Source organism: Gymnodraco acuticeps, unplaced genomic scaffold (assembly GCF_902827175.1).
Source record: "Gymnodraco acuticeps unplaced genomic scaffold, fGymAcu1.1, whole genome shotgun sequence".
In the NCBI taxonomy this organism is placed as follows: domain Eukaryota; kingdom Metazoa; phylum Chordata; class Actinopteri; order Perciformes; family Bathydraconidae; genus Gymnodraco; species Gymnodraco acuticeps.
In genome coordinates, this window is record NW_022990037.1 from 43,341 (window position 1) to 55,640 (window position 12,300).

Here is a 12,300-nt window from a genome sequence, read left to right on the forward strand (position 1 = left end):
AGTCAAATGTAAAATCTGCCTCCTATTGTACCACTTTTACATTAGGTCCACTTTCCCCATTTTCTTTCTATTTGTTGAAAGCTGTGGGGCTAAGATAATGTAAGGTTTGGACATCTATGTTAATAAGGCAAACTTATTTAAGGACTCCTTCTGTGTTGATCTCCTTATCTACTTTGTCTTCAATCTCTCCCTGTCACCTGCTCTCCAATCCATTTCCAAACATTAATTATTGGTCTCTCACTTTGTCTTCTTTCCCTCCCTTTCCTCTCCCTCTTCAGGTGGATCTGGAGGTGACTCTGCCGGGTGAGGGGAAAGATCAGACGTTCAAGGTGTCTCTGCAGTGGGTGTCGGTGGTCAGTCTTCAGAATCTGCTGGAAGCTTTGTCTGGTCACAACGAGGTCCCTGAAGATTCGGTCCAGGCTCTAGATGTCATCACGCGGCACCTGCCTTCCATGAGGTACCGACACTCATAACATTTCCCACAACACATCACATTTTCCACATTTGTTGGCAGAGTTATTGCTTTTTATCTCTTATTTGTCTGTATTACTTAATTTCCTGCTGTCTTGCGTCTCCGAGATCTAATTATATTACGATGAAATTGCATTTTCCTGCGATTGATTGATTGATTACAGGGGCACTGCTTTCCAGAGATATTTGAGTTTCTGTGGATTGGTTCATTATTCAAACTGCTGTCTTTGTGCGCTCAGGTATACTCCTGTGGGGCGTTCGTTCTTCTCCCCTCCGGAGGGCTACTATCATCCTCTGGGTGGAGGCAGGGAGGTGTGGTTTGGTTTCCATCAGTCTGTCCGTCCTGCCATGTGGAACATGATGCTCAACATCGATGGTAAGTGGAGCGGATGGGCTTCAGATGTGATTTAATTTTAGATTTATTTAACCTCTTTGAGATAAATTAAATCTTCTTTTTAAAAGTTTCCTAGGCCGAGACAAGCAGCAGCACATTAAACAAAGTTTCAGATATAAAAACAAATTACAGTTACAGAGAGAACTTTCAGATCATAGCATGACAAAAATAAAACTAGACATTTTCTTTCAAACACTTGAAGAGACTAGCTCCGATAGACCGGAATCAATCTGTAACTTATTCCAAGTCGCAGCAGCATTACTTTGTCCTTTTCTTTACCACAGGAGTGTTATTGGTCTGAACACTCATTTAAGTTGCCCTATCATGCTTTTTGGTGTTTTAAAGGTCCCATGTCATGCTTTTCCGGTTATTACCCGTCCCATTGTGTTATGTAGCTTGTTCTGCATGTAAACGGTTTGCAGAGTCACAAACCCTCAAAGTACACCCTGTAGCGAGTAAAACTCTAACACAGAAAAGACCTGTCTGTGCTGCCCCAGAACGCCTCGTTGGAGATTTCTCTTTTTCTTCCTGGGTACAGTGACGTGACCATACCCAAATGGACCAATCTGTGGAGCTCCTCACACACACACACACGCACACACACACACACACACACACACACACACACACACTCAGCCCTGAAACTGTCACGCGCTATTGGAGCCTCGCAGCGACGAAAATGTGGCGAGCTTACACTGTAGGTGCGCCGCGTTTGGGGGTGCGGGTGCTAGTGGAGCCTCGCAGATGGAGGTGCTGCAGCCCCCTCAGCACCCCCCCTTCCCGCGTCCATGGTGCTCAGGCTGAGTTCAGTCTGAGTTTCGCAATGTCTCGCTGTCTCGCAGACCCCACGCAGCAACCAGGAAACGACACCAGTAATACAGCTCACACTGTCCCCTCCTCACAGCAGAGAGCCCCGCAGCATCCCGCCAACACGGCACCCAGACCCCACGCAGCATTCTCATCTGTTTGTCCTTACTGGTGTCATTTCCTGGTTGCTAACGCCATTGTAACACATAATCACTGATGTTCCGCTGTAACGGTGGTGGACTCATCAGAACAGAGTGGGCGAGCTGACCAATCAGAGCACAGTGGGTTCACAGGGAGGGGGGAGGGGTCAGGAGCTCCAACAAGCCGTGTAGGACAGAGAGTGAATACACATACTATACAGAGATGCTGTATGAGAAACCAATGTGAGTTTGGAACATTTCAGAATATAAATCTATTCTAGTAGACCTCAACAATGGAATTATGATCAGTAGAAATGGCCATGATATGGGACCTTTAAGATTCTTTTTAATTGAGATTGAAGGTGTAGTTTATAGGTGTGAGACAAACTGTCTACTGTGAATACTTTACAAACAAAGCTCCTGATGTGTGATTTATTTTTCTGGTATCTACTTAATTATATTGTGGAAAGAAGATTAGCAGTCAGTGGATGTTATTAATGTGTTAATTTGGCCCATTCATTACGGCTACAAGACATTTTATAAAGCTCTTTTTTGCCGCTACATCCTCATTCCCCATTTTTTGTTTGGCCAGCCTTTCTCTGTGGTTTACACCAGTGCTGGAATTGGGCCGGTACTCACCGGTACGCAGTACCGGCACTTCTGGTTCTGACCCATGGAGTACCGGCACTTCTTGCTCAGTACCGGCATGCTGGCGGTACTCCGGTACTCATGCACCGTGCCAGTACTCAACACTCTCCCGCCGTTCTTATTATACATCCATATATATATATACAGCCGCCCGGTACTCAGTAGATGGTCATGAGGTGCCGAACGGACATTCTCATCGCTCTAACCGCTGGAGTTTCACAGCGGCTGTCAGCTGTTTCCTGTCATTCAAACAGAACGTGCTGGAGAGGGGGCGGGGCTTATCTTCTCCATGTAAATACTGTGGTGGAAACGACTATGTCAAAATTAACCTATTTGACCGTGATTTAATAGTAATACACGTTTCAAAATAATAATAATAATAATAATGCCGAAGTAACAACATACTGAAAACTGTTAGTAAAACCATGTTTTAATGCTTTACAATTTACATACCTAGATGCACGTGTGTTGTGTTTATGCAGTGCAACTCCCACCCAGTGGGTGGCTATGTAGAGTGATAGAACAGAGCAGGCACGCCCCCGAGAGAAGGAAAGCAAGTCACGTCACAAATTAGCATTTCTAAAATGTTAGCGCGGATTAATAAAAGTGCAAAAAGACAGCGGTTGTCGCCGGAAGAAACTTCAAATACAGAGAATGCTGTGCCTGTGTTGGAAATTGTGTCTGATGGGGAGCTTTCTTTGGTTGATCCTCCTGCTCCAAGTTCTAGTGCATTAGCATTAGCACTAGCTCCGCCGCCTCCTCCAGAGCCTCTAAGGTTAGCTGCTGCTGGCGCAACTGCCACCACCAACACCGGGCAAAGCGATGCACCTGACTGCTGGACAACGGACCAGGTGCAATATTTTTGCAAGACCAATGCATGGCTCCTTCTTAAAGATAAGAAGCTAGGATGTCGGATATGCAGAGATGTCAAATCTTTGGGAATACACACTGGACAAGGACTGAAACTGTCAACTGAATGGGGTGAGTGTGCAGTGTCTCATTTCGGTGTTGACAAGGGCAAACAACAAGCTAGCCTGAGAAAAAAAATCAAAGAACATAAAGAATCACAAGCCCATGTAAAAGCTGCTGACATCCTTACATCTGCTTCACGTGAAACTATTCAACATCAAGTGCAGTCTATGCATAAATCTGAATTAGACACCACTATCAGAGTTTTTCGAAAGGCATATAAAATTGGCAAACATAGCCGGCCATTCACAGACATGCCAATTGATTTGAATGTACAGAAACTGAATGGGCTGGACGTGGGTAGGGTTTTGCACTCCAATAAAACCTGTGGCGAAATCATCGACCACATAGCTCATGAGCTGAAGAAAAAAATGGCAAAAGACATTACAGAAAACCAAAGAAAACTCTGTGTTTTGGTCGATGAATCTACCACTATTAGTGGTAAAACGGTGCTTGTTGTGTGTCTACGCTCAGCATTAGCTGATGCTGAGCCCGAAACGTTTTTTTGGGAGCTGATCGAGTTGGATGGAACAACGGCTGATGACATCACAAAGGCGTTAATGGAGTGTCTTGGAAGAGATTTTAACGAGGACTTTTTAGGTCGGTGTTTCGTTTATTTTGCATGTGATGGGGCTTCAGTCATGCTAGGGAAGAGAACAGGCGTTGCTACCCAGTTGTGTAGTAAATTCCCAAGCCTGTTTGTGTGGCACTGCTCCAATCATCGTCTAGAGCTGGCAGTTGGGGATGTGGTCAAGGAGGTCTCAGGGCTCAATCATTTCCAGATCTTTTTTGACAAACTCTATTCCTTGTTCCATGCCTCCCCCAAAAATCAGAGGCAGTTAGCGCAGTGTGCGCAAGCAGTCGGACAGCGTCTCCTGGTGATAGGGCGTGTTTTGTCCATCCGCTGGGTGGCTTCAAGTGAAAGGAGCGTCAGAGCAGTCTGGGAAAACTACCGAGTGCTTCATGATCACTTCACAAATGCTGCAAACGACACGAGCAGGGATTCCAGAGATAGAGCAAAGTACAAGGGCCTGGATGATGTGCTCACATCTGCAACGTTTGTCAGCAATCTGGGACTGATGTACGATGCGCTCACAGAGCTCAGCGACCTCTCTCGGCAACTCCAAAAAAGAGAGATGACACTGCCTACAGCAGATAGGCTCTTAACTCGAGAAATACGAGTTTTTGAATCCATGGTCACCATGCCTGGCCCACACATGACTACAGTTCATACAGCTCTAGCTGAGAAGTCTTTCAAGGGTGTTGCCCTGCGTGAGAATGGCAGGCTTGTACAGATTCATGCAGGTCAGTTTTTCCGCAGTATGGTAGAGAATCTGAGACACAGAATGACTTCCACAACCTCCTCTCATGTCAGCACAAGAGAAATCCCATTACATGGCCGGGAGGCCCGGGACAATCAGCTAATCCAGGACATGAAAGTTATCCATCCTGGAAGTTGGCCTGAAGAGGAGTTAGACGTACAGTATGGGGACGTAGAGGTGCTACGTTTGTGCGAAGTGCTGAAAGTGGACAGAAGAGAGACTGTTCAGGGCTTTCGCGAATACAAGGAAACCAGGGCATCCCGTACACCTGCTGCCATGGAGCCTCTACTGAAAGCAGTCCGAACCATCACTGTCTCCACTAGTGAGTGTGAGCGGGCATTCAGCTGCATGAACGATATCCTTACTGCAAAAAGGAATGCTCTCTCTGTCAGCCGACTGTCCAGCCTGGTTTTCATTAAATGTAATGGACCATCACTAGGACAGTTCAATCCGGAACAGTATGTGAGGTCCTGGCTGGCAAAGGGAAGGAGAAGTGCTGATGAAAGAGCCTGTCCAGCTCCAGCCCCTGATACTGATGTCCCCAAGGCCTTCTGGAGCCTTTTCTAACAATGTGAAGTATATTGCAAAGCAGCTCACCCAGTGAGAAGACTTTTGGCATAATGTGCCGATTTGTACAGATCCTGGAGATAGAAGGACTTCAGACCAACCAGGGAGTTATCTGATCAGCTTGGTGTTCAATGTAACTCTTTACCATGGCTCAGACTTTGTTACTTGCAGTTACAGTTTCTCATTTTAGATTGTGCAAATTTTGCATTTGTTTTTACATGTTCTTTGTTCATGCTCTTTATCATATTTCTGAGTTGGAAAGTTAGATTGCATCATAGTTTACTTTATACATATTTGTATTCTTCAGTGGTGAAGTATATTGCAAAGCAGCTCAGCCATGTGAGAAGACTTTTGGCACTTTTTCGTTTTTCGTTTTCTGAGTTGGAAAGTTCGATTGCATTCAAAATGTACAGAAATACTTAATTTTGTTAAAGCTTTTTATAAAAAATGCTTCTGACCAGAGCTTTGTTTCCTTGTCATTAATGTTGAACACCACCAGAGGGGCTCTCACCTGAAAGGTCTCTGCTTCATGTGTCTTCAGCAGAAGATCTAGACTTTGATTGCTATATTTTCAGTTAATATTGACCTTACTGAGCTTTAGCCATATCCGCTGCCTATCATAAAAAATGTTAAGTACAGTGAACCTTTCTAAAATATACAGTAGTAAAGAGACAAACCCACCAGCATTATAGTAGCCAAATTCTTGTTTGTGGGCTGTATATATAAAATTGACTTGAAAAAGTTGCTGATTTTAGAGTACTGGCACCTTTTTCATTCCAATTCAAGCACTGGTTTACACTTCTATTTATTCATGTTGTCTGCTTGTCAGGCTTGGAATTTCGTCATTTTAGGGGCAAGGCCATTTGGCCTTCCCGTTCACATTTTTTTTTTAAGGGCACAAAGGCCACATGACAGGGCACAAAGGCCGTTTGGTTAAATTACGCTGGTCAATCAACATGACTGAAAAGTGTAGCACTAACGTCAACACCAGTCGTTTTACAAATGGCTGAATAGCAATAGTGTTTCTTTAACGTATACGTTAAGTTCAGCCATAAACCACATAAGTCAGTCATGTATTATATCAAAACCGCTTAGCAAGAAAAATACTAGATTCAAAGGTGACAGCTATCTGCTAGCTTGTAGAAGCAACACTAGATGTAGACCCCTTGAAGGGAAGACGTTAGCGCTATCCAAACTAGCTAGCTATCGCTAGTTTTCATAACAAAATGTAACGAGTCGACTTTAAATAGGCTAATACAATGGTAATTACCTATCAATAGTACTTTCTATAAACACGTAAATGTTAAGTCCTTTCAAATACTACCACATACTTCAGTTAAATCATATCAAAACAGCTTGGTCCGCTTGCTTACCTGTGCTTGTCTTGCTCCCGCGGCTGAGGAGGAGGCTGTCGGGCCCCTACAGGCATTTCTGACGGAACAATCACAGCAGAGCAATCGCTCTGATCCACAGGCACGGGACTATCCTACTGCGCGCTCTAGTATGACTTCACTAGCGTTGTTTACACTGGAACTTTTGACAGGGGCACAAAGGCCACTTTGGCCGTGAATTGCATTTTTTTTTTCACAGGGCATCACGGCCAAAGTGCGGGGCAACGACGGCCGTGGCCGTTGTGAAATTCCCACCCTGCTGCTTGTACTATTTCATTTGTACCTAATTTGCTGAATCATTTTCATATCTGTTCTTCCCCTCAGTGTCAGCAACAGCTTTCTACCGCGCTCAGCCTGTGATAGAGTTCATGTGCGAGGTGCTAGATATTCAGAACATCAACGAACAGACCAAACCTCTCACTGACTCGCAGCGGGTCAAATTCACCAAGGAAATAAGAGGTGAGCATTCAATACCAGCACACACACACACACACACACACACACATTATGCAACATCTTTACCAAAAATAGAAAAAAGGCCAAGGTTTCCAGACATTATAAACACAACTTGTGTGACTCACTCTGCATCACATTCCTCACTAGATTCCTCACAGATAGGTGTTTGTTTTGATGCAGTGTGTAAACCTGCACACATACATAATAATACTGTATACCCACCACAATACACACAGCTAAGCCTTTACCAATGCTAAACATTTGTATTTCATATCCATATACAGTATTTACTCTACTGTACAATATTTAATTTAACATTTTCTTCATCTTAATCTCTTATTTGTATGTGTTTCTCTTATTCCTGCAACTTGCCTGCACTTTTATGTCTATTGTTGCATTGCTGGAGGAGCCTGAGACTTAAGACTTTCATTGCCAAAACGACGCTGTAGCTAAAATAATAATAAAGCCTCTAAATCATTGATTTTAACCTCGGTGACAAAGGACGGTATTTCTCAAATCACAAATACATGCGATTAACACAAGTATTCATAGCGAATCTCCTGAATAAGGCTTTTAACTCACAATTGATTTTAAAACAAGAAAATACTCGCGTTCCAAGTTGTTCTGAAAACTTCAGTCTCTCTTTGGTATTTACTTCTGTTATTGCAAATACACAGAAGCACCATATATGCTTGAGAGGGTGACATTTCAATACCACATGTTCTACGGCAGACACTTGTAAGCTCTCTAAATTCTCCTCTGGTTTCTGTTTTTAGCCAAGTTGAAACAAATGTGTAAAGGGAAAATAAAGATCTGCTTATACACGTTGTACGTTACACTAAGGGCTGTCTTGTCAGCATTTGTCTTTATCATGGCCTGAAAGCAACAGTAAAGAAACACGAGTGCGATTCCAGCCTGCTCAATTTAAAAGATCACAGTTACACCATCTTAACATTTCGAATTGTAGCTAGTCGTCACATGGCAGCACCTCTCCCCATGCCTCTGTAACCGTTGTTGTTTGATTTTACACAGGTTTGAAAGTTGAGGTCACACACTGTGGTCAAATGAAGAGGAAGTACCGTGTGTGCAACGTGACAAGACGACCTGCCAGCCACCAAACGTAAGAGCTTTCTCATCACTTTATTCACCTTCATGTGTCAGCACAGGACACATTGTGTGTGTACTTTTATCAATTAAAAAGTCGCAGAATTGTACAATATTTACAAATTATGCAACTTTAATAATTTTTTCCTTTCCTTCACAGGTTCCCCTTACAACTTGAGAACGGCCAAGCCATGGAGTGTACCGTAGCTCAGTATTTCAAGCAGAAGTACAATCTGCAGCTCAAATATCCACATTTACCCTGTCTGCAAGTAGGACAGGAACAGAAGCACACCTACCTTCCCCTGGAGGTGAGAAACAGGCCGCTCTTAAAGGGCTGTCCTCCACTTAAGACATTTTTAGTCGACTAACACTTGTTTGTTGGCAAATTGATTTGTTCATTTATTTTATGAGGAGTCGAAGGAACGGCTATTATTCCATTTTACACATGCATTCATACAAGTCTCACAACCAGATACAAAACACAATAAAACAACACCGGGTGTAGCTCCAAGATCTCAAAGATAAAGGTCCTTTACGGAGATATAGAAATGAGTTATTGAGTTGTGGTTTATCAGTAATTCAATAAATCCACAGAGCAAGTTTATATAAAATCTTATTGCTTGTATGGTATCTAATTAAAGTTGATTTAAGACATTTAAAATAATTGATATTAGGTGGATTAATGAAATGTGTCTTCCTGCTCTCTAGGTCTGTAACATAGTAGCAGGCCAGCGATGTATCAAGAAACTGACAGACAACCAGACGTCCACCATGATCAAAGCTACAGCTCGCTCCGCCCCCGACAGACAAGAAGAGATCAGCCGACTGGTGAGTGGGATTTGAAGCTCTTTATACTGAATAAAGGGACAAATCAACTTGTTTTGCATTTGTCCTTACTCATTTGTCATTCCCATTTTGGTGTCATTCTTTTCCTTACCTCTTCTCGTTTTCCAGGTCAAAAGTAACAGCATGGTTGGGGGCCCAGACCCTTACCTGAAGGAATTTGGCATCGTGGTTCACAATGACATGACGGAGGTGACGGGGAGGGTCCTTCCTGCACCCATGCTGCAGTACGGGGGCCGCGTCAGTACAGACACAGGGAGAGACTGCGGCAGGGTGAGTACCGGGGTGGGGCGGCACTGTTGGGGAGCTCGACTGACTGGGATTGGACAGGGGGCATCAGGGTGAATGCTGGGAAAATGGGTGTGGGTCCAAGCTTGCAGAAATAGTGGATCATTTATGATGTACACAATTCAGCAGCGCATTACTGAACAAAATGGAGAAAGATTCATATTAAAATACTTTAATTCATATTAAAATACTTTGGCTATACCATTTACTAAATAATATAACCTCAATAATATAACCTCAAACAGTAGCGTTGCAAAGCGAGAGAAGTGTTCATAAATGAAATGTGAGATTTGAACTATGAATCCTACTGTTAATTGACTTGCTTTATATGCCAACTGAATTTGAGATGAATTTTGCTGATTGGCTCCTTCTCCATAGCAACAGCAGTGGAGGCTCATGGGTATTGTACTATTTAGTCGCCCACCATGCCAATTTGTTGGACAAAACATGATTTTCGTTTTTCAGAAAGGAAGTTGTTATATTTCGAATAGGGGGCCATGACATAAACCTTTCTTGAGTCCTTTTTTCCTACGTGAAGTCAAATTTGAGGATGTCATTAAAGGATATAGAATAAGGAAAAACACCTACAGGACCCTCTTCTCCTCTGACTTCTCATCCACAACTCTAAATACAGTGTATGACTTCAGATGTTGACTAGATACAATATTCAACTTAAATGTTTGCAGACCTGTAAAACCTTGAACTTTTTTAGCATTCGGTAGTGTCTGTCTGCAAGTGAAGGAATAGAGATGAGGAGCAAGTCACTGCAAAATGCTGAGGTTTACTCACTGAATGTGAAATCCGTCTTTCATGTAAACAAAAGACATAACCGAGCATTTTATCTAGACAAAAGAATGGGTGTGTTGAACAGAGACTTGTAGCTGTCCACTATTAAATTTAAAACCTGTCCAAAAGACTCGTGTCAAAAGCCTGTTTGACTTAATATCCTATCTGAAAAGTCAAATAAAATACTAAAAGTGCTGGAATATAACCCCCCATTGAGAGGCAGCGGTAGATGATGCTGAGATGAGATGAAACTTTATTGCCCCCTGTGGGGAAAAATGGTCCAGGCTTTTCCCTTTTTTTCTTTCCAGTTTATTATCAAATCTAATTTCTCAGAATTACAGAATAACTTTGCTTTGGTAAAATATAAAAGCTCCTATGTTCCAGTGCCAAGCTCAAATCCGGCTATTGGTTAATTTACCCAAGATCCTATCACAACGCTCTCTCTTGGCGACTTGCCTGCTGGGATATGGAGTCTAATCGGCTTCCAGTGAAATGCCTTTAAATGCAGACTGAGAGCCTTTTCCATTCCTGTGATCACTCGGTATGAATGAAATGCATCTTTCATTTTAAAATGGCTTGCTGATGTTGGCAGACAAACAGTTCCATCAAAGTATTCTCAAAAAAAAGAGTACTGCCTGAAGTGACTGGATGTGCAACATCCTGTACACTGAGAAGAAGTATGTTCTTTTTTTGACAGTCTGTAATTTGTTAGGTAGTTAGACATCCTGCAACTTTAATGCTGCCGAAGATCTTCTGAAGACTATCTTGTAATGACATGGAGAAGCTCTTAACTTTTCTTGGCACACAACTCAAGTAGTTCATTATGTTGCCTTGTTTCAGAGAATAAAAGCCCTTAATGGCCTTTGGCAAATCTTGTTAACTAAATTGAAATCCACTGCGCTCAATTTGTATTCACAACCACAGTGCAAGCAGGAGCACTCACCTAATGACGCGTCTTCCAAGAGATGCACTACTCTGTTTGCTGCTCATGTCAGGACTCCTGAAGCTCTAACAACTGGACGCAATACAAACAGCATTTCTCGATGCTATAATATCAGTGTCCAACCTAGACTCTATAAACCTGGCAACACACAAAATCATTATACAGTAAAAGCAGTTTGAAGCCTTTAAATGGGGTGTAATAGTTTGGTCAAGCTAATACTGTCTATTTCTGCTGGGTGGGCTTTAATGCATTATGTTTGTCTGTTTATGGGATTGAACATAAACAGTAGTGGCTGTACTACCCGTTTTATCGGCTCAAATACCCGGTAGATTGACTAAGAGAGTAGGGACTCTCTCCGCAGAACAAAACTGTGGCCACGCCCAACCAGGGCGTGTGGGACATGAGGGGGAAGCAGTTCTACGCCGGCATTGAGATCAAGGTCTGGGCGGTGGCCTGCTTCGCGCCGCAGAAACAGTGTCGAGAGGACCTGCTAAAGTAAGTCAACTTTACATGTTATCATGAGGCTTGTGCAGATGTACTTAAGAAGGGATGGAGGGGGTTAAGTCACAGAAGAAAGTAAATGCCAGCAGGGTCTTTGTACCATACATGATTTCCTTTTAATCCACGCGAGCGGCATGGCTTTATGAATGTCTTTTGGTTACATGGTTCACCACTTTGGTCCAGACTTAAATATTTTCATCAACTATTGGCAAACACTGATGACGGATGTTGTGTGACATTGACTATGACATTAATTAACACATTTATACCCGCTATATTGAATGTGATTAGATGTTCTCTCTCATATTCTGCTGATTTTTGATGAGTATATTACACCTTTCAACAGGAGCTTCACTGACCAGCTGCGAAAGATCTCAAAGGATGCTGGGATGCCCATTCAAGGCCAGCCGTGTTTCTGTAAATACGCCCAAGGAGCTGACAGCGTGGAGCCCATGTTCAAACACCTCAAGATGTCTTACGTTGGTTTGCAGCTGATTGTGGTCATCCTGCCCGGCAAAACACCAGTCTATGGTGAGCTTTTAACTTTAGTAAAGGAGGAAAAGTAAAAGCAATTTCAGATATTAAGAGGGTCTCGTATGTTGAAATGCAATTTTTGATTCTACAAGAAATGATTCAATTTTTGAACAAAAAGTGTGATATGGATTATCTC

The 12,300-nt window shown here is 42.8% G+C and overlaps 1 protein-coding gene across 2 annotated transcripts in view; it reads left to right on the forward strand.

Moving 5' to 3' along the window:
- Positions 1-12,300, forward strand: part of ago4 (argonaute RISC component 4) — a 28,974-nt gene that overhangs the window by 8,065 nt on the left and 8,609 nt on the right. Inside the window, exons 4-12 of one of the 2 annotated variants that reach the window (XM_034215128.1) lie at positions 279-457; positions 711-847; positions 7,034-7,168; positions 8,198-8,285; positions 8,430-8,577; positions 8,978-9,097; positions 9,224-9,385; positions 11,476-11,624; positions 11,977-12,161. In XM_034215128.1, the coding sequence (XP_034071019.1) occupies positions 279-457; positions 711-847; positions 7,034-7,168; positions 8,198-8,285; positions 8,430-8,577; positions 8,978-9,097; positions 9,224-9,385; positions 11,476-11,624; positions 11,977-12,161 (1,303 nt within the window). The remainder of the gene's footprint in view (positions 1-278; positions 458-710; positions 848-7,033; positions 7,169-8,197; positions 8,286-8,429; positions 8,578-8,977; positions 9,098-9,223; positions 9,386-11,475; positions 11,625-11,976; positions 12,162-12,300) is intronic. The other variant, XM_034215129.1, reaches the window with a different exon arrangement.